Source organism: Cololabis saira, chromosome 1 (genome assembly GCF_033807715.1).
Source record: "Cololabis saira isolate AMF1-May2022 chromosome 1, fColSai1.1, whole genome shotgun sequence".
In the NCBI taxonomy this organism is placed as follows: domain Eukaryota; kingdom Metazoa; phylum Chordata; class Actinopteri; order Beloniformes; family Belonidae; genus Cololabis; species Cololabis saira.
In genome coordinates, this window is record NC_084587.1 from 42,556,176 (window position 1) to 42,583,482 (window position 27,307).

The window sequence follows — 27,307 nt, forward strand, 5'->3', positions numbered from 1 at the left end:
AAATCGATCCTGAAGCACACGGGGAGCCAATGCAGTGATTCTAAAACGGGTGTGATGTGAGCCTGCCTTCTGGTCTTCATCAGCACACGTGCAGCTGAGTTTTGCAGTAATTGGAGACTAGAAATTCTCTTTTTATGAAGACCAGAAAGCAGGGCACACAGTTGAAGGACAACTATCTCACTCTGGCGGTGAGTCTGCGTCACTGCAGCCAACCACCGCTGCGCTGTTGGTCTGAAGCTTCAAGGCCGAAAAGGTTTTTTTATTTTTTTTATTTTTTTATTATAGTATTACAAATGAAAAATATGAATAGTTATTACGTTATGTAAAATTAGGTACCAACAGATAACCACACCTGCACATGTAAATCTGTCCCTTTTTGCAGTGACAATGTTTATATTCTCCTTATTTATTCTTTCTTCAATCTTTTTGTGTATATTATTCTATCACTAAAATCTACCATGCTAGATAAAATAAAGTATCTATCTATCTATCTATCTACAGAGTAAATTATATGTTCTATGATTTAAATGTAAATAAAAAGTGCAATTTGTTTCTTCTTTCTTGTCAATCAACAATCATAAACATAAACAGGTTGATTCTCAGCATTTACATGTTGTCTTGATCATCAATGCTTTTTGTAAATGAACAAAGTTTCTTTTTTTTTATTTCTTCTGAAACATAATTTTAATGAGTGGTCAGTGTTGTGAGTGTATATTTCCCTCTAGTGGCTACAGCACGCAACTGCATTAGTTCGGGGGTCCCGAGGACCCTGGACCCCCCTGTCCTGCATGTTTTAGATGTTGCCCTGCATCATCACACCTGATTCTAATGAATGCTCGTCATCAGCTTGTCATCCAGGTCTGGACAAGTGTGTTAATGACAGTCCTTTGTATCACGGTGTGCTGAAGCAGGGTAGCATCTAAAACATGCAGGACAGGGGGTCCTGAGGACCAGGGTTGAAGACCCCTGATTTAAGGTGTCCAGAGATGGTGTCGATTCTAATCGTGTATGTGTTTTGTATTTTCCTGATTTCCTTTCAATACTGACTCTTCAGTGAGCGTGATACCGGTACAACAGCGCCTCTGTGTGCTGGCTCGGAGCAACTACAGCAGTAGACGGAGTTTAAAAACAAATTCAGAGCTTTCAGACGAGGAAAACGCGGATTTGACCGCAACAGCGAGTTGTTTTTCTGTCTCCAGTAACTCTTCCAGCTACAGTTTGATGAATGACTCACATCCTCTTCCGCCAACTTTTATGCTTCAACACGGAAACCGAAACCAGTTTGATACAGACTCTGATCGCAGAAAGCAACTAAGAAGAGATTGTTACACAAAGAGGTTAGTCTACTTTAATCTGTCATGATTAACGTAAAAGGGCGGAAATTAAATCGTTTCAACGCAAAAGTATCTGTCAAAACGCTCACAGCTGAAGTTATGAACCAAGAGACTGAAAAACTGTTAGATAAAACGCATCAATGTTTCCCCGTTCCCAGCTCTCGGTGGGCGAGGGGCAAGGCCAAATTATATTTTATAATATTTGAAGCCAGTGTTTAAATATATTATTATAGCCAGTATTTAAATATATTTTATAATATATATTTTCACTGCCCTTTGTCCTAAACACATTCTGACTATTTATGTTGCTAGAAAACATCCTGAACTAATAGTAAATGTGCAAATTGTATTGATAGATCATTTTAGCCTGCTGGAGGGGAGGAAATGTAAAAACTGTCTGACATTGCCTCACTCTCCCCTACAAGTTTAGATTGTAATCTGTGGTTTGAGCTGTCTTCAATAGTGTGGCCTCGCCGAGCGAAGTCCGAGTAAACTGGTAAAATCAGACTCCCCCGAAAAGAGAAATCCGACCATAAACTGGTTAGATTCATGTTAAATGTGTGGGTTCCTATTTTCTTCAAAACGCCCACGTCATGTGACCAAATTACACCTCAACTCAGCCGGTAGTTCTGTTACATGATCCAACGAATGTGCAGCCTTTCAGTACATTCGAGCCTTTTCTTTGATCTTGATATGAACTTTTTTGTTGAATACGTTTTTCTTCAATAGTTTCTACATCATTTCAACTTGTTATTCCATGAGCCAAATTATGTTTAAAAAACGAGAGAGAAAGAGAAAGAGAGAGAGAGAGAGACCTTTTTGAAACTGTTCTCTATTTCTGATAACATTTTAACAGGATTCTTTTTATTTAAGCCAGTTTTCATGTTCTTACTATTTTTTTAACTCCCAATAAAATATATACATAAAATATACAATATATACATAAATAAACAATGTATAATACAACAGTTAATTTCCTTTCAGGGATTAATGAAGTATTTTGAATTGAAGTGAATAGAAAACAACATAGTATAGAACCACAAGTTAAAAGATACAAAAAATGAAGTGAAACAAACGCATGTAAATGGCTCCGTTATTTTTTAATTGAGCTTTTAAAATCAAAGTGAATTGTAAAATTTCCCGAGCAAATTTCTGGAAATGTTGATATGTTGTACTGCCCATTTGTCCTCTCTTGCTGCTTGTGTTTGGGGTTGTTAAGGTTCTGTGTGAGCTGGTTCTGCTTGTGTTTGGGGTTGTTAAGGTTCTGTGTGAGCTGGTTCTGCTTGTGTTTGGGGTTGTTAAGGTTCTGTGTGAGCTGGTTATGGTTGTGTTCAGGGTGGTTAATAATGGCCATTAAACCACAAACCCTGCTCTGCAGTGTTGTTCATTAATAACCCTGAACCACCATTTACCACTCTGAACACAACCAGAACCACCTCTGACAGAAGCAGAACTGTTGGTAACACACACTTTAATTTTACATTAAAGGAGACCTATTATGGCATTTAGGGCCCGATTTACTAAGATCCTAAATAAAGAGTACTAAATTGCGTGTGCACTGAAAAAGTTTGCGTGTGCTGTTTGCGTGTGGTTTGCGGGTGATCAACTAAGATTGCGTGCGCAATTGATAACAGGTGCAAACCTCAGTATTTAAATGAGGTGTTGCGTGTCTTAAGGTTTGCGAGCGCAAACTCTGCGCCATGGAGAGTGGATGGAATGCACAGTCACAAGTCACAAGCGCAAAATGAAATTTGACGAGTTGGAGTTAGAGATATTAGTGGAAGAGGCAAATAAACACATTCATGAACTACAGCAAAGAAATTTAAACATTACCAAAAGAAACGCAATATCGGAGAAAACCTGCGATAGAATAAATGCAGTTGGTAAGACAAAAAACGGAAAAACGTCTGGTTTTTCATATTTCAATTTTAGGCACAGATCAAAAATACGAAATAGAAAAACGGGCCACAGGACCGAATTTGATTTTAATATTGAATTGGTCGGGTTTGCGTGACCCGGCGGTGCTCGGCATGATCTGGAGAAAAAGACATCAGACACAGAGCTGGAGAGCGCTTTGATTCATCTATTTATGAGTTAAGTTTTTATTCAGATGTCCACAGTATATTGCAAATATTATATATTATATAGCAAACACTGACAGTAAATGTGTGACAGACGGGACCATCATATGGCCGAAAGAAGAGAAGTGTTCAGAACAGCGCACAGAGCGCACACTAAAGGCTGATTTATGGTTCCGCGTCACTCCAACGCAGAACCGACGGCGTAGGGTACGCGGCGACGCACACTGTACCGCGACCCTACGCCATCGGCTACGCCGTCGATTTAACGCGGAACCATAATTCAGGCGAAGCTGCAGTCTCTGCGCTGATCCTGACACAGCGGGTCGGAGCGGATTTGGTCATGATGTTTAACCTGTGTTTTGTGATTAATAAGCACGGGTTTTAATTAAATGTAATTTACGAAGGATGATTTCACGTTCAATAAGATAAATAATCAATAAAATACAAAGTTTGGCACAAAGGCTTGGCCTGCTTGTGGGCGAGTGGAGGGGGGCACAATAAGAGAAGGTGGCAAGATATAAGGCGAAGAACTAAAGAAAAAGTGGCCTTTAATAAAACTTGTGCAACCATTTTTAAAATAGCATGCAGCAGAATAAAGACTCTCTCTCTGCGTATTCTTTGATTTTGGATGTCGCCTCCTTGCCACAATAACGGCAGCAGCAGATTAGCACCTTCCTTTCGAACGTATTAAATACAGACGCAATCACAATACGCGCAATTACTTTCAGGCTTGGTAAATCTCATTGCGCGTGGTAAATGGAGAAATTTGCATCTTCCCCTCCCAGTATTTAGCGCGTTCTGGTGGGTACGCCCCATATTGATTATTCATCAGGGCAAAAGTACTAAATGAATAGCGTGTGTTATTTTGCGCACGCTATTCTTTGCACGCTGTTAGTAGATCAGCTTGCACCTTGGTTTGCGGGTGCTGTCAAGTTTGCACACGTTTTTACACACGCTAACCTTTAGTAAATCAGGCCCTTAGTGGATATTTTAAAAAGGCCTTGAATGTCTTAGGGATTCTGAGGGGGCGGGGCTATGATAATGAGGCTCTGCGCTGATTGGCTGCCTGAATGATGTGTAGGAGGGGAGGACAAAGCCTCTGGGCTGAAGAGCAGCGGCTGCGTAAACTATTAAAGCATGTGTGATGCGATCGAACTTCAGTGACAAAATAAATGCCATTGCTTTATTTTCTATTGGATTGTCCTAACTGGCCGCGAGTTTAACGGTTTCAGTGTGGACAGAGAGCGTCCGATGTCACGCAGCTCGACGTGATAGTCGGACACTCGCATGACACGGTGTAAACGGATCTTAAGCCTGAATTACGGTTCTGCGTTAAATCGACACGTACCCTACGCCGTAGGCTCTGCGTTGGTGTAACGCGGAACCATAAATCAGCCTTTAGTTACCTGAAGAGGGAACGGATCATCTCGTCTTCACACAGGAAGATTTAATTGAATTCTAAACAGGTACAACACAGTTATTTACTCCGATTCCTCATCATTTCATTTCTTATGTTACAAGACAAATGAATCATGTTAACTGTAAAGAAATCACAACACTGAAGGTTCACAAATGGCAACTTTATTGTTAAAAAAAATAAGATAACATAAGTTGTATATAAATAACATGTATGCACTATTGCTGGCTCAATGAAGGGTCGTGCGTCTTCTGAAGGTGTTGTTGAACAGATTCAGGTGCTAGGAAGATCTGAAACCATAAACAAAAGAAAAATGTATTACGGTACTAATAGAGCTCCGTAACACGGAGTAACACCAGAGCTAGGCTAAATACTTAGCCCATGCAAAGATCATACTTAGACAAATATAAAATAACATAAAAAATTAACGTCACTTACCGCTGACTCGTGTGCAGTTGCCGGGTCCGTACTGTTGGTACTGATCCTTTTATGAGGGTAAGTGTCGATGCAAAACCTAATTTCTACTGTCCCTCGCTGTGGAAACAGCCAGCGATACACTCCGGATCCAAACAATGGTGGAAGCTCCGGCCGGCGGAGTTAGTTGGGGGTGTGGTTTCACGCAGGTGGAGGAGACCGAGGCGTGGTTTGCATTTTGGTGATGTAACGAAAATGCACAAATCTGAACGGCTCGTAAAAGTCACATGACACTGGAAGGATCCTCCGGGCGGGGTGAACAGACACTTCAGAATTTGGTTGCTTTCCTCCTTCTCTGAGTTGTCAGGGTGAGGGGAGACCACTTTAAAGCAAGAAAAAACAGGTTTTTCATAATAGGTCCCCTTTAAGTGAAATTATCTATATTTGATATGGCCCCCTCTGGCCAGCCGAGGCGCCAGATGTGTTGGGGAGGATCTGGCCGGAATAACGTGATCCTTCCACACGCTACGTCCTGGTCTGGTGAAAAGAAGCGGCCTGCTCACTCCTCAGGATAAGAAGGAGACCTGAGCTCAGTGCAGGCCCTCCCGGGGTTGGTAGAGGGAACAATGCCCAGGACTGTCACTTAGGTAGGAGCACTGGTTGATAAAATCAGGATAAAAATATTTATGAAAAAAAAAAAACAGACTTTTTCACCGCTTTATGGCATCTATCATCGCCACAATAACACTTTTGACTGAGAAAAGTAATGCCCATCGAGGCACAATGATGTACGTGTGCCATGCGTTGCTGCACGTTGCGGTTCGAGTAGCATTAACGAACAAAAAAGTGTGCAGAATAATCAGAAGAACAAAAGGGAACCCAATCTTTATGCCATACACCCGCTGGGTCATTTTGCATTGTAATTTTTAAAAAAAATGTTGGGGGGGAGGGGGGTTTCTTCTTTCTTTTTGGCTTGTGAAAGGGCCATTTTTCTGAATCGCACTATGGGCTTACCACTACTGGCATGCCCAAAATTATAAACTTCAACGCCAGTTGATGTATTGGAAAGACGTTTGATTGTACATACTATATTAGAGATTTTTATTGTTTTGAAAGCAACTAAATTAATTTTTTGATGATAAGTGGAAATGTTTCAGTGATAAATAGAACTATGTTGCTTGTTGGGTGTTAATTTATGTTTTGACAAAACGTTTAAGAAGGAAAGAAGCAATATAATTAGAAAATCTTGTTTTGTGTTGTGTTTTAGGTACTACTTGTAAAAAAGATGATTTGGTTGCCACATTAGTAGTTGCTGCAGGTAACATTTCTTAATTGGTTTCTCTTTTTGTAGGTTTTGACGTTCACCTCCCACGGACACTGCTGAGACAACCAAACTTGATAAGGACAGAGCTACAGATAGAAGTGCGGAGTATGGTGATGGATTTGGAGACATGGCAGACAATATAGTCATGGAGAATATCAAACAAAAGCTTAAAGCACATCTGTTGGAGAAGTCAGCATGGATATACGAAGGTTTATCCCAGAGTCGGAGTGAGCTCAGGAATGTCTACACAAAACTGCTCATCACACAACAGGCTGAGCAGCATGGTTGCCTGTCACATGAGAGTCTACATCACTTTCTGCACCATGACAAGGAGTCACCAGATTTAACACCAGACTATCAGGAGATAACCAGCCTGGATATCTTCAAACCAGGACAAAACATCTCTCTACAAGAACCTCTTAAAACAAAGACCATCAAGAGAGTGGTGACAAAAGGGATCGCTGGCATTGGGAAGACATTTGCCATCCAAAACTTCTCTCTAAATTGGGCAGAAGGAAAATCCAACCAGCACATTGAGTTAATGTTTGTGCTCCCTTTCAGAGAGCTAAACATGATCAAAGAGGGTACGTACAGTCTTCTGCAGCTGCTTCTCCACTTCTACCCTGAACTGAACCATTTGAAAGATGCAGGACAACTCAACAGCGTGCAAGTGCTATTCATCTTTGACGGTTTGGATGAAAGCAGATTTCCACTGGACTTCGATCGATGCAGGAAAATGAACGACGTACACCAGAAATCAAAAGTGGAGGTGTTGCTGATCAACCTAATCAAAGGGAATCTGCTCCCCAATGCTCTGCTCTGGGTAACTTCTCGACCTGCTGCAGTCAGTCAGATTCCTTCTTCATACATTGACCGGATGACAGAAGTGCAAGGGTTCACCGACCAGGAGAAAGAAAACTACTTCAGAAAGAGATTCAGCAATGCTGCTCAGGCCCAAGAAGTCCTGACTTGTCTCAGTGGGATGATCGGCTTCTATTTCATGGGCCACATCCCAGTCTTCTGTTGGATAGTGGCCGAGGTATTCAGGACAGGATGGAGTGACCAAAGATGCCGAAGGATCACAACAATGACAGAGCTGTACATCCATTACTTGTTTACTCAAATGCAAAGAACAACACATAAATATCTGACCCAAAGCTCAGAAACAAAGGCAGAAAAGAATCCATCTAAGACCCAGAATGCAGCCATGCTTCTGAATTTGTCCAAGTTAGCCTTCGAACAGCTGCAGAAAGGAAACATCATCTTCTACGAAGAGGACCTCAGAGAGTGTGGGATTGATGTTGGTGAAGCCTCTTTATTTTGTGGATTTTGCTCAGAAATCTTGAAGGAAGAATGTGGTCTGTACCAGAAGAAGATGTTCAGCTTCGTGCATTTAAGTTTCCAAGAATTTCTGGCAGCTCTCTACGTGTTTCACTGCTGTGAGAAAAGAACGAAAAAGAACATCAGCGCTCTCAAATCTTTCCTTGGGATTGACTCCACAGATATGAGTTTGATGGACCTGCAGAAGAAGGTTGTTGACAAAGCCTTGGAGAGTGAGAAGGGTCAACTAGACCTGTTCCTCCGTTTCTTTCTTGGACTTTCAGTGAGATCAAATCAAGTGATGCTGGAAGAAGTTTTCCCACAGACAAAGAGCAAGTCAGATACAACTGAAGAGATGAGGGAGTACCTGAGAAAGTTTCATGCTGGAAACCTCCCAGCAGAGAGGTGCATGAATCTTTTATTATGCAAGTTTGAGCTCAAACAAGACAGGTTTCAGGATGACATCAGGATGTACCTGAATTCAGGGGTGATCCTTTCCCCCATTGACTGTTCAGTTGTGGCCACCCTGCTGCAGGTTTCTGGGGAAGTGGTCCAAGAACTCGATCTCTCAAAATGCTTCACACCATTTCCGGGGAGGGAGAAACTGATGCTCCAGATTAAACACTGCAAGAAGGCTGTGTAAGTACAAGAACATTTCTGGTTTGAAACAAAGGATTAATTCAGGCATAATCTGGCAGGAAGTAGATGTTTTTAATCTGTAATTCACCCTGCATGTAAAATTATTAGATACATCATGTTCCTCAAGTACAATTTGTTGAGCAAACTACATTGTTTTAAAGAGGCAGACGCTTTGGGTTACAGCTAAACACAATATTGGAAACAAATTCTTGTATAGTCTGATTAGCATACAACGGTTTCTTAGTTTAAGTGCTAGATTTTCCTTGAAGAAATACAACTTTTAGATGGAGCAAAAATGTTGTTCAAGCAGTGTTTCCCAACCTGGCTCACATAGGTGGAAACCACTCAGGGTTAGGGCCACCTTTGTCTGCTCTCATTAATATCAAAATTACTTTAATTCATTATGTCACTCACCACCTGTCAAACCTCGTTTAAATATGCTTTTCTTTTGTTTATACAGACTCGACAGTGAACACACCACTGATGATAAGATACTCCAGATTCTGCTGTCCATCCTGCAGTCAGCAGAGTCTTTCTTGCGAGAGCTGAGTCTGGTGGGTTTAACTGGTGACAGTTGTCCTGATCATATTCTCTTCACCGTGCTGGGAGGTCCTACCTGTAAACTGGAGACACTGAGGTCTGTTTCTAAGAGTTTTACCTTTGAAATTGCACAATTTGAAAGTTACTTACAAACATTGAACCCACTGAATCCAAATAAATATGGATCATTGCATGCTTGGTTCTGCCTCTTTTTGGTATGTTTTTGTACAGATTGTCGGGGTTGTCTCTAGATTTCAGGAAATGTCACGCGTTGGCCTCCGTTCTGCAGGCAAAGCAATCAAACCTGACAGCACTGGACTTGAGTAGCTGCATTTACAATTATGGAAAGGATTACAGCGGCTATTCAGAAGAGCTCAAAGAGAATAAGAAGTATGAGGATATCAACGACGAGTTGACACTGCTCACCGTGATTCCCACGGGCTTAATAGGTCCTCTCAGCAAAATAAAGGAATTCAGGTAACTGTATTAAGCAGTAGCACTGGCTTCAGCTCTTGCTGTGTTTTTATGTAACTTGTAGTCATTTTCTCCTGATTGCAGCATGACTGGTTGTCTCCTGAGGAGCAAATGCTGTCAGGTGTTCGCCTCAGTTCTCAGTTCAAACACACATTTGAGAATGCTCGACCTCAGTCGCAACCAACTGCAGGATGTAGGAGTGCAGTTGCTGTCTGTTGGACTGGGGAGTTCAAAATGTCAGCTTGAGACGCTCAGGTACCAATATACTTCCTGGCAGCTCAAGGTTGTATCAGTACAGTCACTGTAAAATGTGTTTGTTTAAGTAACAGTGGATTTGTGTGCAGGCTGTCTTGTTGTGGGGTCACAGAGGAAGGCTGTGCTTCTCTGGCCTCAGCTCTGAAGTCCAACCCCTTCCACCTGAGAGAACTGGACCTCAGCTACAACCATCCAGGAGAGTCTGGAGTGAAGCTGCTCTTCGAGAGACTGGAAGACCCAAACTGTAGGTTGGAAAAACTCTGGTTAGTACTGCATCAAACTTTCATGTTGAAGTTTTTATTTACCAACACAGGAATCACAATTGGACCATTTCTTAGGCAAAATATACCAACGAGATTTAACTGCTTTCTAAAGTTATAATGTTTAAAGTTATTTTTTCTTCTCAAATTTGAATATATCGTCAAAGTCAGTAAACAGCTCCAGAGCTGTGTGTTCAAACTGAACAACTGTGTGCACAGATGGAAGAAATCCACACAGCACCTCTCCAGTCTCTTAAACAAATGATATATGTGAATTGATATGTTTGTAAGGCAATGTTTCCCAATCCTGGTCCTCAGGACAATGTTTACCATTTGCTTGTATTAATGCTTCATGGGGGTGTGAGATACCACACGATCAGCCCAATGTGGACTTGGAGTTAAATAAAGGAGATGCAATTTTCAGCTCAGGAGGATATAGTTGGTTCTTTATTTTTCCAGTTCTCAATAATGCATTTTAAAGGAGGAAAGGAGACCCTTTCTCCTTGCACAACAGGACTCCCCGTGATCAGCGAGCATCCCTATTTTATGGGCCCACCCAAACTGAATCATACCCCAAGACAGTGACAAGACATATTACTGAAACACATCCTAAAGTTCTTGTGGGGGAGAAGTGGACATGTTCACTCTCTTACAGGGGGTGATAACAGCTGCTGGTTAGAACAAAACAATGTCCTTCCAAGAAATAACCAGACCAATATGTCTCTTTAAAAGTGAAATTGTTAGAATGAAAGTGGTTTTTGAAAATACAAAAATTAAAGAAATAAACTAAATTTTACATTTCTCATTTGTCCAATGCTAACTAGCTGCGGTCACAACGTGCATATAATGATCACAACGTGCATAAATTTAAAAGACTACGTCTATCAGGAATCTCTAGGCTATCCTCATATATATGTGTATGATACTGTATGTGGATCTTGGGTGGCAGTGTTGTGCAACTCAGGTAGCTTGGCTGTCCAGTTATCGAAGGCTAATGATAATTCTATTAAAGAATTATTAATAATTAATAAAGTGGACTATTTATCATATTGTATTATCAAAATGATAATAATTCTCGTCGGGGCACCACCCCGGGGCCTTAATCCGGGGACGGATGATAACTAAACAGCAGAAAATCAGTCTCATATGATTTGAATTATCCTGCATAACAGCAAATCCTACTATCACTTACAGGATAACAGGAGTATTACAGGAGTGATATCCGAACACTAGGCTCTGCTTAAGCAATCAGTTTGTGACCAAATCTTGCATGAAATAACAACAACCACTCATTAAAAATCAATCAGGATTTATTTACATACAGGTGTCAAAAGATGATAACGCAACACCCCAAATAAACCTGATGGCAGAACTTATTATAAAACAATTAACTAACTAGAAAAACAACAATCAATAAAAATGAAATGACAGTTAAATGCATGGAATGGAAAAAGAAATCAAAGCAGTAATAAAAATGATATCACGAACATGTACGGTTTAAAACATGGCTGCGGTGTTTAAAGAAGCCGGGCTCCTGTGGTATTTTAAAGATGGCGGAACTGTAACCACGCCACGTGCAATTAGAACGGGTGGTGATCCCGGTGTTTAAACCGTGATCAACTGGCGAAACGGCGCTTTAAAACATGAATGACTAGCAGAAAGTAGTGACTACAAATTAATGACAACAGTCATGATAATGATGCTGATGTAATCTCAGCTCTGAACACATATTTAGCTCTGTAACACTCCCAGTTAAATTCATACACCCAGGTCTCAAAACCTCACGCCTCCTCGGGTCTCCGAGTGCCGATCAGGGGTTCCTGCCGGGTCTTTGGTCGGAGTCCGATCCAAGAGTCCTCCCGCCTCTCCCGCTCCTCCTCCTGACCCTGGAATCACGAGAGGACGGGGGCTACAGCGTGAAGCAGCCGGCGCTCCCCCCCCAGTCCGGAGGCTATCACGTCGTCTCGGGTGCGCGCGGGGCCGGTCCACTTCTTCAGAGTGCGGGTGCCCGTCGGGCTGAGTGAGCGTGTGGCCCCGGACGGGGCGGCGGGATGCGTCTCTGCGCGGGGCAGGCTGGCCACAGGTCCTTTCAGAGAACCTCAGACGGAGAGAGAAGTTAGGAAAGAGGAAACGGGGTCTCACCCTGGGCCGGGGCCGAGCTTCGAAGCGGCTTCCCCCCCCTTTCCAGCTCCCAGGGACCGGGGACACGTGAAGCAGGAGTCGGAGCTCCGGATGAAAAGTTGAGACCGAGTTAATGGGAGCGGCTCCGCGGCTTCAACGGGCTGCAGGTCCAACGGAGCGGCCCGATCCGATGGGGGGGCCTTACACCTCCCCCCAGCCGGGGGGAGAAAGGAAGATGGGACCTTGGCCCGGAGCCAAACGTCCTGCTGCTCAGGAAGAGAGGTTGATCGGAAAAGAGAGAGGAAAAGGAGAGAGAGGGATTCAGCGCCGCTGTCTGCGCCGCGGGTCCTCGCTGATCCTCCGGCCAGACCACGCTGCAGACCTCTCCTCTTATCCCCCCCTTTGGGGGGGGGGAGGCCGTGGTCCCTTTGGCCCGGAGCCAGAAAGACGTGTTGACCCGCCAGTTGAATGAAGGAAAAAAAAAAATGGAGGAGCAGCGCGGCGTTTTGATCCTACGCGCGCTGCGGTGACGTCATCGGTGCCTCATTGCGATTGGATGCGCGCCGCTTGTAAGCGCCACCCCCCCCACGCAAGGCATGCTGGGGGTTGTAGTTCATGGCCAGGCGGCCATTTTTGGAGGCACATTACAGCCGATTTTCAGCTGAGCAGTTTCAAAGTTGAATATACACATTCACAAAGTGTTCATACATTTTATAAGTTCAGAGTTCACATGAGCATATGGGCGCGCACAACATCCCCCCTCTGGCTGTGAGCGAGGGAATGAAAGGGTCCGTTGTCGCAGCTCAAACGGTCAGTCCATGTGGTCATGAAACTCTGCTTGAGGGCGTGAGGCTGGCCTGGTTAGTCCACTAGGCGAGCAATGTACAAAAATACGAAAAGAAAAACATATTCAAAGCAATGACATCATTAATTTACCTAACACAGTGATGTCACTCTTAAAGTGCGGTAGATGAAAGATAAAAGGAGGGGTTAGTTAGGTTTCAGTATGTACACTGTACCTAAAAACAAAAGCTAACAATTTAACCACTCTTCGATTAATTGCTAGGCGACAAAAACACACAAATTAACTTATGTCGGCTGTGGAAGCCTGGAAATTGTGTGTAGGCGTGAATTTTCTTTAACGCCCCAAGGTATCCTACCCCCCTTTCCAGGTGTGGAGCGGACTTCCACTTCTGGGTCAGAAAAAATGCGAGGGGGCCGCTGCATAAAAGGTAATGCAGCTGTTCAGTGTTCTTTGGCTAAAAAGGTAAAACGTGGGACCCCCCCCTGTGCTCTGAGGTACGGCGTCTGCGCCTTGGCTGTTCTTCTCTGGTTTACTTTAAGAAAACGCTGAGCTACTTCTTCAGCGTCAGTAACAGTGAAACTGGGAAGGGCCGCAGCTCCTTTCGGGTAATTAATTTATTGGCTTACTCACGGTGGCGTCTGACCAGGGGGCTCAGGGGGATGAGATGACCGGGCTCGCCACTTTTTGGGTCCAGCCTAAGAACAGACTTGCCTGTCGGTCCATCTCCATCAGCCTGTCCACCTCTGCTGGTTCTCCGTCCACTGCGATGAGCTCTCTGCCATTAATAAAACCACACCACAGTTCACGATCCAGACCCCAGCGCTTCGCTTGGGATTCTGGCAAGAGATTACACTTATTAACGAAGTCAGCTCACGTTATCACCCAGATTAGAATAAATTAAACCGATAACAAACCCTGAGAGACTGGGGTATTGGTTATAACCTTAGAAGCAAGAACCAACTGAAAGGAATTAATAAAGTGAATTAAAAAGGAGGAATCTTTAAATAACAACTTTAAATTAAAGATTCAACTTAATAAAACACAGTAGAGATTAATCTGAGAAGATTAATAACTCACATGGGGTAATCAGCAAAAGTTCAATTAATAGAATTAAAGAACTTGAAGTCAACCATTACCTTCAGTTAAGTATGGTTGCAAAAGGGGATTAATCAGAGATTAATAAAATAGTGATCCACCAATAAAAGTTCAGATTAATAAAATCAGGAATTTACAGCGAGCCAACCATTAGTTTCCATGGAACCTGGTTGCAAGAGGAAATTACTCAAACAGATTAACAAAAATTGAGTGGTAGAAAAAGTTCAGGTTAATACAATTAACAGAACTTAAAGCAAACCCAACCATTACCTTCAGTGAAGCAGTAGCATCAGTTTCAGTGAAGTAAGGTTGCAGAGGAAATCAATCACAAGATTAATAATCGTGTGATGAAAAATAAAAGTTCAAATTAATAAAATTAAAGAACTTAAAGCAATCACCATTAGTGAAGCGAGGTTGCCATTAGAACGGGGAGGTTTTAAAATAACCGTAGGAATCAGATAATGAGAGGGGAAGAAAAATAAAAATATTTTCTTTCCCGATCAAAATTAATGTTCTGTTATTTCATACAAACTTGGTCACAAATATTGCTTCTTTGAGAACCTCACGCAGGGGCTCCATTATGTTGTGCAACTCAGGTAGCTTGGCTGTCCAGTTATCGAAGGCTAATGATAATTCTATTAAAGAATTATTAATAATTAATAAAGTGGACTATTTATCAAATTGTATTATCAAAATGATAATAATTCTCGTCGGGGCACCACCCCGGGGCCTTAATCCGGGGACGGATGATAACTAAACAGCAGAAAATCAGTCTCATATGATTTGAATTATCCTGCATAACAGCAAATCCTACTATCACTTACAGGATAACAGTTGAAGGAGTGATATCCGAACACTAGGCTCTGCTTAAGCAATCAGTTTGTGACCAAATTAGCATGAAATAACAACAACCACTCATTAAAAATCAATCAGGATTTATTTACATACAGGTGTCAAAAGATGATAACGCAACACCCCAAATAAACCTGATGGCAGAACTTATTATAAAACAATTAACTAACTAGAAAAACAACAATCAATAAAAATGAAATGACAGTTAAATGCATGGAATGGAAAAAGAAATCAAAGCAGTAATAAAAATGATATCACGAACATGTACGGTTTAAAACATGGCTGCGGTGTTTAAAGAAGCCGGGCTCCTGTGGTATTTTAAAGATGGCGGAACTGTAACCACGCCACGTGCAATTAGAACGGGTGGTGATCCCGGTGTTTAAACCGTGATCAACTGGCGAAACGGCGCTTTAAAACATGAATGACTAGCAGAAAGTAGTGACTACAAATTAATGACAACAGTCATGATAATGATGCTGATGTAATCTCAGCTCTGAACACAGATTTAGCTCTGTAACACTCCCAGTTAAACTCATACACCCAGGTCTCAAAACCTCACGCCTCCTCGGGTCTCCGGGTGCCGATCAGGGGTTCCTGCCGGGTCTTTGGTCGGAGTCCGATCCAAGAGTCCTCCCGCCTCTCCCGCTCCCCCTCCTGACTCTGGATTCACGAGAGGACGACGGGGCTACAGCGTGAAGCAGCCGGCGCTCCCCCCCCCGGTCCGGAGGCTATCACGTCGTCTCGGGTGCGCGCGGGGCCGGTCCACTTCTTCAGAGTGCGGGTGCCCGTCGGGCTGAGCGCGTGGCTGCGGGACGGGGCGGTGGGATGTGTCTCGGTTCTGCGCAGGGCAGGCTGGCCACAGGTCCTTTCAGGTGAACTCAAGAGCAGAGAGAGAGAAGTTAGGAAAGAGGAACGGGTCTCACCCTGGGCCGGGGCCGAGCTTTGAAGCGGCTTCCCCCCCCTTTCCAGCTCCCAGGGACCGGGGACACGTGAAGCAGGAGTCGGAGCTCCGGATGAAAAGTTGAGACCGAGTTAATGGGAGCGGCTCCGCGGCTTCAACGGTCTGCAGGTCCAACGGAGCGGCCCGATCCGATGGGGGGGCTTACACCTCCCCCCAGCCGGGGGGAGAAAGGAAGATGGGACCTTGGCCCGGAGCCAAAAGTCCCGCTGTTCAGGAAGAGAGGTTGATCGGAAGAGAGAGAGAAAAAGGAGAGAGAGGGATTCTGCGTCGCGGGTCCTCGCTGATCCTCCGGCCAGACCACGCTGCAGACCTCTCCTCTTATCCCCCCCTTTGGGGGGGGGGAAGGCCGTGGTCCCTTTGGCCCGGAGCCAGAAAGACGTGTTGACCCGCCAGTTGAATGAAGGAAAAAGAGAGAAGTAAAAAGGGGAGAGAGGGATGCAGCGCCGTGGATCCTCGCTGATCCTCCGGCCGGACCACGCTGCAGACCTCTCCTCTTATCCCCCCCTTTGGGGGGGGGAAAGGTCGTGGTCCCTTTGGCCCGGAGCCAAAAAGACGTGCTGACCCGCCAGCTGAATGAAGGAAAAAGAGACAGAATAGAGGAGCAGCGCTGCGTTTTGATCCTACGCGCGATGTGGTGACATCGGTGCCTCATTGCGATTGGATGCGCGCCGCTTGTAGGCGCCACCCCCCCCACGCAAGGCATGCTGGGGGTTGTAGTTCATGGCCAGGCAGCCATTTTTGGAGGCACATTACAGCCGATTTTCAGCTGAGCAGTTTCAAAGTTGAATATACACATTCACAAAGTGTTCATACATTTTATAAGTTCAGAGTTCACATGAGCATATGGGCGAGCACAACAGCAGCAAACACTTCAGGGTGTCGGTCAGGACACTTGTTATGGTCCAGGTGAGTTGAATGATCACAGAGTCCAGGAATAAAGTTTCATCTCTTTATGAGGTCTGTGCTTTCATTACAACTCGTGCATTTGTGTGTGTGGTTACTGAAACATAAACATAACAATACTGGTTAATTAGAAAATAAGTAAATATTAAACATAAACATACCCTGAGCTGGAAATATCTCTAACATCATAACTAAAAGTACAGCTCTAGATGAGTTATTAAATTAAAGCCAGCATTAATCAGCTATCTCTGAATTAGCATTAAAATATGCAGTATATGTAAAATAAACGATATTACTGATAAAATAACATTCAGTAAGTCATTAGTAAACATAACTAAGGGTAAACAACATAACTTACAGCTCTATGGACGCACACACTGCAGAGAACATTCAGCCGACGTTTGCTCTGAGCTGATCACCATGTGCTCTGAGCTGAACGACATTGTGGTGCGTTCAAGGACCTGAAAACTGTGGGAATTTCCATGTGCAGCATAAGCTTTAGTACAATATGTAAAAAACAAAACTGGCCTATAGGCTTCTGGCCTGTTGTTGCTCTTACCTGTATTTGTATGGGTATTTATATATAAAAATAAAAACAATTGGGGTGGAGTGACTGGGCCTAGAAGCTATTTCATCTTAAAAGTAGACTCTTATGAGATCTCCTCTTATTCACATTCATATTTTTTTTTTGCTTTTTACGCTTGCAGCTCCCTCATGCATGAAAACATTGACACTGTTATCCAGCAGGTTGAAGAAAAATAGGTATGGTATAGTACAGGGGTTCTTAACCTTTCTGACCTCGAGGCCCAATTTTTTCAGTACAGAGCGGCCCAGGGCCCAAGTAAAAACCTTGTCAAATAAAATGATCATCACGGACTTTTATGAAACATATCAATGTTAACATGCACATGTCAAGCTTGATTTATACGAGGACAAATCAATCAGTTCAGGCTTATTAATAAAAAAAGATCAATAATTCGATTTTACTTAAATAAAAAAGGAAGGACTAAGAATAAAAAATATATATACATATAAATCAATCAATGGATGGCAGTAGAGCGGGTCGTCCAATGATCGGAAGGTCAGCAGTTCGAATCCCGCTACGTCCCAGTTGCTGTCGTAGTGTCCTTGGGCAAGACACCTTACCCACCTTGCCCCGTGTGAATGTGTTTGAATGTTTGGTGGTGGTCTGAAGGGCCGACTGACACTTCTGTCAGTCTGCAGGTCAGCTGTGGCTACAAACGTAGCTACCACCACCGGTGAGAATGTGTAGGAATGAATAATGGTCTCTGTAAAAAGCGCTCTGGGTGTCTTGAAGGGTGTTATATAAAACAAAGCCATTATTATTAATAAAAAGTAAAATAAATACATTCAAAATAATGTTTTTAAATTAAATAAACTGTAAATAAAATTGAAATAAAGTGCAAATGAAACTATATTTCATAGCAGATCCAGAAGAATCTTTATTTTCTTTCATATACATATTAAAAAAAAATACAATTTCCTTTTTATCTGCAGCTCTTAATGGGACACTTGGGCCTCTGAGACACAATCAGGTCCAGTCTGGGTGGAATGGGGGAAAGGCTCACTCTCAGAGTAGCATGCAGCGTTGCTCTGAGTCTGTTTCGGGCTTTGGGCTTAGTTGTGGCCACGATGGAGAATATAAAAATAAAGGATCACGCCGCGCTCGCTCTCCCCGTTGCTGGGCGCAGACCAAGTAATCAATCCCTGATACTGGCAGATCCAAGCCGACTCTGAGCGCAGACCAAGTAAACGATCCCTTATCTTGGCGGATTTAAACCTATTTTGTGCAAAACAAAGGATTTTCTCCGTAAATACAGGCCTTAATAGTACACGTGCAGCTAGATGAGTGTCCGAGGTAAATGGAACCTGCCGCGGCATTATTCTCCTCTTTTATAGAGCTCCCCCGCTTCTTCCTCATGGTTCCCTCCTCCACCGGTTGGCAGTCAGTAACAACTGACTAACGCATTAGCGCCACCACATGGTCGGGATGCAGTCCCGCGGCCCCCGCGGCCCAAACCTACAAAACAGAATTTTTTTCGCGGCCCACTAGGGGGCGCTCGCGGCCCAAGTGTGGGCCGCGGCCCTATGGTTAAGAATCACTGGTATAGTATGTTATACTACTGTGTTGGACTGAACCGTAACATATTTATGTGGTTGTTACGTTTGTAATGCGTCCAACACTGACTAGTTCGGGTTCCAGGTATCCATCCCTAGCTGTAAAAGAAGGACTCTTAGGGCTCAATGTTTTATATGGATGTGGGTATTTTGATGACTGTTCTGACGGTGTGCTCCTCCATCTCAGTGTGGACCATAATGAAGAACACTGGGCCACCCCAAAGCTTCTGGAAAAGTGTAAGTGGAACCTTTCAACAGAACTTTAACTGAATTAACTGAACTCAGTGTAACTTTGGTATTTTCATTCGTAGATGCTTGTGATCTTAAGTTTGATTTCAACACTGTGAACGAACACCTCCTCCTGTCTGAGTGCAACAGAAAGGTGAGCTCCACCCAACAGAAGCAGCCGTACCCTGATTGTCCAGAGAGGTTTGACGAGTTCCCTCAGGTGCTTTGTAGAGACGGGCTGACTGGCCGCTGCTACTGGGAGGTGGAGTGGACCGGAGATGTCACTGTTGCTGTAACTTACAAGAAGATGAAGAGAAAGGGGTTGGAATCGGATATCCAGAGCTGTGATGATACTTGGTGCTTCACAAACATTTCAACATATGGATTTTGGTTCTGGCACGGACGACCGCGTGTTTTCATCCCGATCCCGTACATTGACATCCATGCTTTCCTAACCAAACCCAAGAGATTGGGTGTGTTCCTTGACTGGCCAGCTGGCATTCTGTCTGTCTATTGGCTGTCAGGTGACACACAAACTTTGCTTCATACTTTCCACTCCACCTTCACCGAGCCGGTGTACCCAGCATTCATAATTTATGGGGAATCTGATCTGACCCTGCTCACCGTCACCATGGAAACAGATGCTGTGAGTATTTCTGACCATTCTGCATCACCTGTGCTGCAGTCAGGTGTCGCTGGGAAACTCATTTTACTTGTCCTTTCCTGGCAGCAGCAGGCTCGTTCCAGCTTCACACCTGAAGTCAGCAGAGAAGGAGTTGGTGTTTTGTACAGGTAGGATACGCAAGCAGCCGCTCTCCAGGAAACACTGTCAAACATCGCTGAATTTTGAAGTTTAAAACAGAGCAGTTATCTAAAATGTGTGACAGAAGCAGGAACATTTGTGTACATGTTTTCTCCTGCAAAGTCTGGGACTTGGACTGCTTTTCCAGCGTGAGAATGCTCAGTCTTCCTAATTCCTTTAACCACATCTGTTGCTAGGACTGAATTCGGTGAAGCCGGGAGATATCAGAAGTTACTCACAGTCCATAAATGAAAACAAAGACTCTCCCTTTAAACGATTCTGTGTTTAGCTTCAGGTTCCCGGGCTCGGGTTTGTTCCAGTGCTCTCTGACCGGTCTGGTGTTCAAGGTTACCCACGAAGGTCAAGTGACATACAGGAGTCTGATCTGGGACGAAACGCTCCTCCAACCGGCGCGCAAGCTACCCGGAGGACCACTGTTCAGCATAGAGTGTCCTCAGGACTGCATTGGAGAGCTGCACCTCCCACACTGTGAACCTGAACCCGGTATGAAGCCCACTTTGAGGGAGCTCAACCAACAGGAAGCAGTATTTAAGGACTCTCACATTGAAATCTGTATCCGTGTTTTACAGCTTTGGTATCTCAGTGTCTCTCTGTCGTCCACATCACTGACGATGGCATGCACATCGTTCAGCCACTGGACATCACAGACACCCACGTGGTTGTGGACGTCCTGCATCTCTCCAGCTTTGGCATCGTGTGGGATCTCATCAATCGGTTCACAAACTTCATGTCGCAGCCGATCCTTGGCCAAACCCTGCTGTTTCTCAGATGCATTTCCTCCCAGCGCTACATCCTCAGTGTGATTCTGCTACCGGGCAACGTGCCTCTGCAAGATGTAAAACTTTATCACCTCTGAGTCTGGACGTAGTCCATCTGTGTATGTAGTTGACATGTAACCCCTGAGAGAGATTGCTGTGTTTAGAGGTCCTCTCATGGATCGCTTTGATCCTTATTCTTAACAGTTGACTGATAAAAGTACACCATCGTTCAAGTTTCAGTGTTCACATACAGCATGATTGAATAGATGTCTACTCAGGCCTCTAACAGGTATTAAATTAAGAGAAATACCATCTCTGATGAGCAGCAGGAAGTCCTTTGCAGTTTCACGGGACAGATAAACGAAAAATAAATAATTTTGCTCCAGTTTTTGCTAGAGGACGTATATGAAATCATCTGACGTAGGGCGTTAATGTCTTCTTCATAAAAATCTGTGTTTGATGTTGAAACCTAAAGCAACTATATAACTAATGGTGTTCTGGTTTGACTGAAGGTGAAAGATCAGCATTCAAACTCCGAGTTCATCCAGGCTCCATCATTCTGTCACCTCCACAAAGACCAAACATACAGCCTCCAAACTGAGCCGGCTACCTTCAACATACAGCCCAAAGTCAGTACGAGACTCTGCTTCCGCTGTCAGAGAAATGAGCATCAACACATTCACCAGTCACATCCGTGTGTTTCAATTTCAGATGACGCCGTTTTTTGGAAACTATGGACCAAATTACCACGCAACATTTGAGATAATGATGCAGAAGAATACGGAGAAGCTGACCGTGATCGTACAGGATCATGAGAGAACCGTCTGGGAGTACACAATCTACCTGCCAGGTAGGAACATAGTCGACGTAGAACTCTGGTGATGTTTTATTTTAGGAATACCCCATCTTCTCTGTCTTGCACTTCCTCCCAGCTCAGTCTGTTGTTCTGTGAAAACGACAGAAACTGGATATATTTTAAAAATGAAATGCATATTTTAATTATTCTCATGCTTTTTATCTCAGGTAACATTCATCCCAATCCAGGCCTGGTTATTGTTAAATACTCTGTTCATAATGTATCGTTTAATGATTTCTCTGATCGTATGTCTATGGGCTTCCTACACATTAACATCCGTAACCTGTTATCAAAACTGGACTTAATTAAATCTTGGGTTCACACCACCCGTTTCAAATGCTATCAGTCCACTGAATAGGAATTTATCATGTGTAATCAGAGCCTTGAATGGTGTGAGTAGATGGGATACTGTCTACCCGGTAGATTTGTGTCATTATTCTTTGGGTTGATAATGGCTTTCCCAGCTACTGCTATTGAAAACGAAACTTAGGCTCAGTAGTAGTTTTGTCACCATTCTACGCTCAACTACACATTTCAGACCTAACCTTAACCTAACCCTCACCCTAAACCTAACCTTAAAGGAGCCGTCTGTAAGAAATGTCCAAAACTGGTACTGCAGTCACTTTCAAAATATTGTTGAGCGGCGTGTACCCTCCCCCTCCTCCCCCCGACCAGAGGTTGCCAGGTAGGCTGCAGAATGCAGCAGGAACGTAGGCTGCCATGGCTGCGATAATTAGAGCCGAGCTGGCAACCCGGATGCCGAAACAATACTGACTTGGTGATTGGGAGATAGGTGGAGGGTGGAGCTTCAGAAACAATACTGACTTGGTGATTGGGAGATAGGTGGAGGGTGGAGCTTCAGAAACAATACTGACTTGGTGATTGGGAGATAGGTGGAGGGTGGAGCTTCAGAAACAATACTGACTTGGTGATTGGGAGATAGGTGGAGGGTGGAGCTTCAGAAACAATACTGACTTGGTGATTGGGAGATAGGTGGAGGGTGGAGCTTCAGAAACAATACTGACTTGGTGATTGGGAGATAGGTGGAGGGTGGAGCTTCAGAAACAATACTGACTTGGTGATTGGGAGATAGGTGGAGGGTGGAGCTTCAGAAACAATACTGACTTGGTGATTGGGAGATAGGTGGAGGGTGGAGCTTCAGAAACAATACTGACTTGGTGATTGGGAGATGGGTGGAGGGTGGAGCTTCAGAAACAATACTGACTTGGTGATTGGGAGATAGGTGGAGGGTGGAGCTTCAGAAACAATACTGACTTGGTGATTGGGAGATAGGTGGAGGGTGGAGCTTCAGGCCAAAACAAAAAATGACAACATAAACATCAGTTGAGGGCTGCAACTCCTCTTTTTAAACTGGAATATCCTGGCTTGAGTGCTGTTGTCAGTGACATAAGTATTTGAAATGAACATGATTTTTAAATGTCTGTTGACATATCGGGGTCATTTTATGATTCGTTTTATTATTGCTCTTACATACAGCTCCTTTAACCTAAACTCTGAACCCGAATTCTAACCAGTGACAAAAACGGAAGCTTTTCTCCATGATATTGCTGCAGTGAAGTGGGACAGAATTATCTCCTTCACTACTATGGAGACAGCCTGGTCTTACTGCAAGTCAACCTTTAGCCAGATTATCAATAAATATGCCCCAGTCAGAAAATCCAGAATCAAGGACTGATTCAGTCCCTGGTTTTGTCTTGATTTGGCTACACTAATCACCAGAAAAACAGCTTGTGGAAAAAAGACGGTTCTTCCCAAACTCCTACTGATTGGCTATCCTTTCGGCAATGTAGAAAAAAAATGCACTAAGCCTGTCAGAAAAAAACAAAATCCCTAATTTCCTAGACAAATTTGCATCCTGTGGTTCTGATGCTAAGAGGTTTTGGAAAATACTTCTGATAAACTCAATCCTATTCATCGATATCATGTGACGTCACACAGTACTCGCAGCGCCATCTTGAGGACCGACTTCCAACATGCCGTCTATCTGTTGTGCCGTGGGATGCGACAACAATAAGTCTAAAAAAACGGGATTGAACTTTTATAATGTCCCCAAAAACACTGAGCGTCGAGAGAAATGGTTTGATGCTATCAGGAGGAACCACTGGACTCCTACAGAGCACTCCAGACTTTGCAGTGAGCACTTTGTTTCGGGTAAATAACCAGGCTCGCCACCCATCCCTTGAAATACAGAATTGTTACGGGAATTAAAAGTTGCGTTCCGTATTGAACCAACAAGGAACGCAGTTTATTCTGTATTTCACAATTGTCCCATGCACGTCTGTCACACACAGGAACAACGAACTAACAGTAATAAACAAAATAAAGGAGAGGATATATTAAAGACAGCAACATGTGTTGGTTCGCTCTGTTATTTATTAATGTCATGTCATTTCATTCGTTTCAGTAAATTCAACTAAGGTGAAAACAAATATATTAGATATATTATTTCCCACTGCATGCAAAGTGATATATTCCAAGCCTTTATTTATTATATTTTTGATGATTATGGCTCACAGTTTATGAAAAGCCCAAATAAAAAATCTCAAAAAATTAGAATATTTTATAAAATCATTAAACAATTCAATCATCAAAATGATAACAGATAAAGACTTAATATATCTTGCTTTGCATGTAATGAGACTATGTAATATATTAGTTTCACCTTGTAAGTCTAATTATTGAAATAAATTAACTTTTACACCATATTCTAAATTTTCTAATTTCACAGCCTGATGTGAAGTAGGGGTAAGCTTCGGTATTTTTAAAAGCTTTGAGAGCTTCGCCGGTGTATGGAGAAGGATTGTGGACCAGGTAGATATATATGTCCGCAAACGACAAATCTGGCAGGTTTTTGGCAGACTGGAGTGGAGTCAGTAATTGATTAGATATTATATACGGATCGAAACCTAAAGTGTCAATTTTCTGTAGATACCGTTGCTGTTCTTCGGGAGTTAAATGAGTTATTAGGTGAGACGTCATATTGGCTGCGCGACGTGAAGGTCCCCGGCGTTTTATAATAGATCCATGGTCCCCGGTCGGTCCTCAAGATGGCGCTGACAACAAAAAATGTTACGTGACTGAAACCCATGAATTGTCAAGGTTGACATTCCCCCCTGCCTTCAGTTTCTGTCTTGCCCCGCCTGTGTCCCATCTGCCCTGATTGTGTCTGCACCTGTGTCTCGTCATGTCTCGTTATCCCCTCAGTATATTTTGTCTTGTCATTCCTTGGTTCCCTGTCGGTCCGTACTGTTCTCTCCTCCATGTCTCCTCGTAGTTTTTGTCCTGATCCTGGTTTTTGTCAATCCTGCTCTGCAGCACTTTGCTTTTGCCTTTTTGGATTAAAACCCTTGTTTTTGAGAACTCCTGCCTCCAGCCTCCCTCTGTCTCCTGCACTTGGGTCCTTAACAAACCAAACCATGACACCTATGTTTCTAAAGGTTGCTGCTCCTCTCATTGCTGTCCCCATCTCAAGGCTGTTCAATATATCTCTGGAGCTGTCTGATTTCCCTCAAGACTGGAAGTCATCCCACTCTTTAAGGGTGGCTCTGGCTCTGATCCCAATTGCTACAGTCCTATTTCCATCTTGCCGTGTTTGGCAAAGATCTTAGAGAAATTGATGCATAAACAGCTAAGCCACTTCATGGCCTCAAATAACATCCTGTCCGATGTGCAGTGTGTATGATATTGTCACCTCATTAGACTACAACAAGTTCTGCATCGTTGCTTTCATTGATCTCACTAAAGCGTTTGATTCTGTCAACCACTCCATACTCCTGGAGAGGCTCCATAGCATTGTCCTGTAACTGCACTCTTGTGAATGGTTTGACAGCTACTTAAAAAACAAGTCCAGCAAGTAAAAAACTGAAAACATTCTATCTGACGCTCTCACCATCACTAAAGGAGTGCCCCAAGGATCTGTACTAGGCCAAATGCTATTCTCCATTTACGTCAATGATTTAGACAAGAACGCTGGCAAATCCAAAATTCTCCTATACGCCGATGATACCATCATGTTCTCTCAGGGCCCTTCTCTCCACTCCACGGTATCTAAACTACACTTCAGTCTCACCTCGATTGAGCAGTATTTTCATAGCCTTCATCTCCTTCTCATTACTAAGAAAACTAAATGTATCATTTTCGACCAGAAACATGTTCCCAGCATTGCTCCAAAAATCCTCTGTGCTGATGGGTTTGAACTTGAGTTTATGATCTGCTATAAATACCTCGGCCTCTGGTTGGACTCGTCACTCTCGTTCACTACCCATATAAAGCACCTGCAGTCAAAAGTCAAAGCTCGTCTGAGCTTCTTGTATCAGAACAAGGTTTCTTTCACCCATATTGCCAAACACATACTCGTCAAAATGACCATCCTGCCCATATTTGACTATGGCAACATCATCTACACAGGATGGCACCACAATCCACCCTCAGCAAACTGGACACTCCAACATTCAGCCAACCGTTTTACTACAGGTGCTCCATTCACATCCCACCACTGCAACCTGTATGAACTGGACATCCCTCCACACCAGACGTCTCCATCACTGGTTTCAATTCATCTACAAATACATACTTGACTTAACACCTTCTTATCTTTCTTCCCTTCTGCACATCTCTCACTCCGTTTTCAACCTACGATCTAGCAAATTTGCTGTCCCCAAAGTCCTTACCAGCTTCAGACGTAGTGCCTTTCGTTTTGCTGCAGCCGATGATTGGAACAATAAAATAATTTAATAATTGTGTGTTTATTGGTAAGCACCAACATAAACTTGCTTTTAAACCGGCTGGGCCACTTTTATTGAGTGGAAAGACCACGACTCACAGCTGCTGATGCAGAGCACATTATGATAAACCAAAAGCAGCATTCTTACTTCCTTAGAGATGTTTCCACAGCTTTTATGAAACAAAATAATAAAGCAGCACTGTTGAAGACTCACACACTGGTTCTTGAACCAAGAACCAGAAACTAGCTGTGATTCTTCTAGTTGTCTTCTGTCTCTGATTGTTGGATCTGCTCTCTGTCTGCAGTTTCCCCCTCACCTTCTCCTCAAGGACAGACCCGGCTTTGTTTGGGGAGCAACGAGGCGGCGGTTGAGAAGCTCCAGAACATCAGGGTGAAGTTCATTGAAAAGGTGTCCGATCCTGTTCTGGACAAACTGCTGGACGAACTTCAGCACTGCAGAGTGATGACTGATGCTGAGGCGGAGGCTTCCAGAGCCAGAAACAGAGCTGACAAAGCTCGAGATGTCATCGACCTGGTGAGAAAGAAGGGAGCAGTAGCTAGTTCCAAAATGATCAGCATCTTAACTGCAAATGACCCACACCTGTGCAAGGAGATCAGGTTGACTTAATGAGCATCTAAAAGATCTGATGTTTTTCATGTTAAACCAAATTTGTCTCTCTTTTATATTTTTAGCCGGGGGACTGCCAATGGAAACTAGCTCTGTAGCTAAAATTGGGTGCATTTGCATTTTTAATTCTAAATGTATATGAATGTACACTGTCCCTTCCCAAATAAACTGAATTGAATTGAATTGAATTAGTGCAACATTTTATTCATTCTTATTTTAATGTGTGTATGGAGTAATTCAGGTGAAATTGGAACATGTAACTGGTGCTGTCAAGTTTAAAATGTGTTGAAAAATGTGCCAAAAGTCACACAAGGTTGTGTCTGAAGCTGAAAGAAA

General features: G+C 43.4%; 1 protein-coding gene across 3 annotated transcripts; it reads left to right on the top strand.

Annotated features, from left to right (window-relative positions):
* Positions 1-1,113: 1,113 nt before the first annotated feature.
* On the top strand, positions 1,114-27,011 carry LOC133446226 (NACHT, LRR and PYD domains-containing protein 12-like). Of its 3 annotated transcripts, none has more exons than XM_061724205.1 (14): positions 1,114-1,337; positions 6,598-8,529; positions 8,990-9,166; positions 9,301-9,546; positions 9,628-9,798; positions 9,888-10,061; positions 19,122-19,171; positions 19,246-19,808; positions 19,893-19,954; positions 20,254-20,468; positions 20,555-20,820; positions 21,256-21,372; positions 21,455-21,593; positions 26,649-27,011. In XM_061724205.1, the coding sequence occupies exons 2-14, from the start codon at positions 6,698-6,700 to the stop codon at positions 26,969-26,971; spliced, it is 4,335 nt and encodes a 1,444-aa protein (XP_061580189.1). In that variant the 5' UTR covers positions 1,114-1,337; positions 6,598-6,697; the 3' UTR covers positions 26,972-27,011. The 3 variants fall into 3 exon arrangements, with proteins under 3 accessions (XP_061580189.1, XP_061580197.1, XP_061580206.1); XM_061724213.1 differs by having other exon boundaries at positions 19,896-19,954; XM_061724222.1 differs by lacking the exon at positions 1,114-1,337 and having other exon boundaries at positions 8,161-8,295; positions 8,426-8,529.
* The last annotated feature ends 296 nt before the right edge of the window (positions 27,012-27,307 follow it).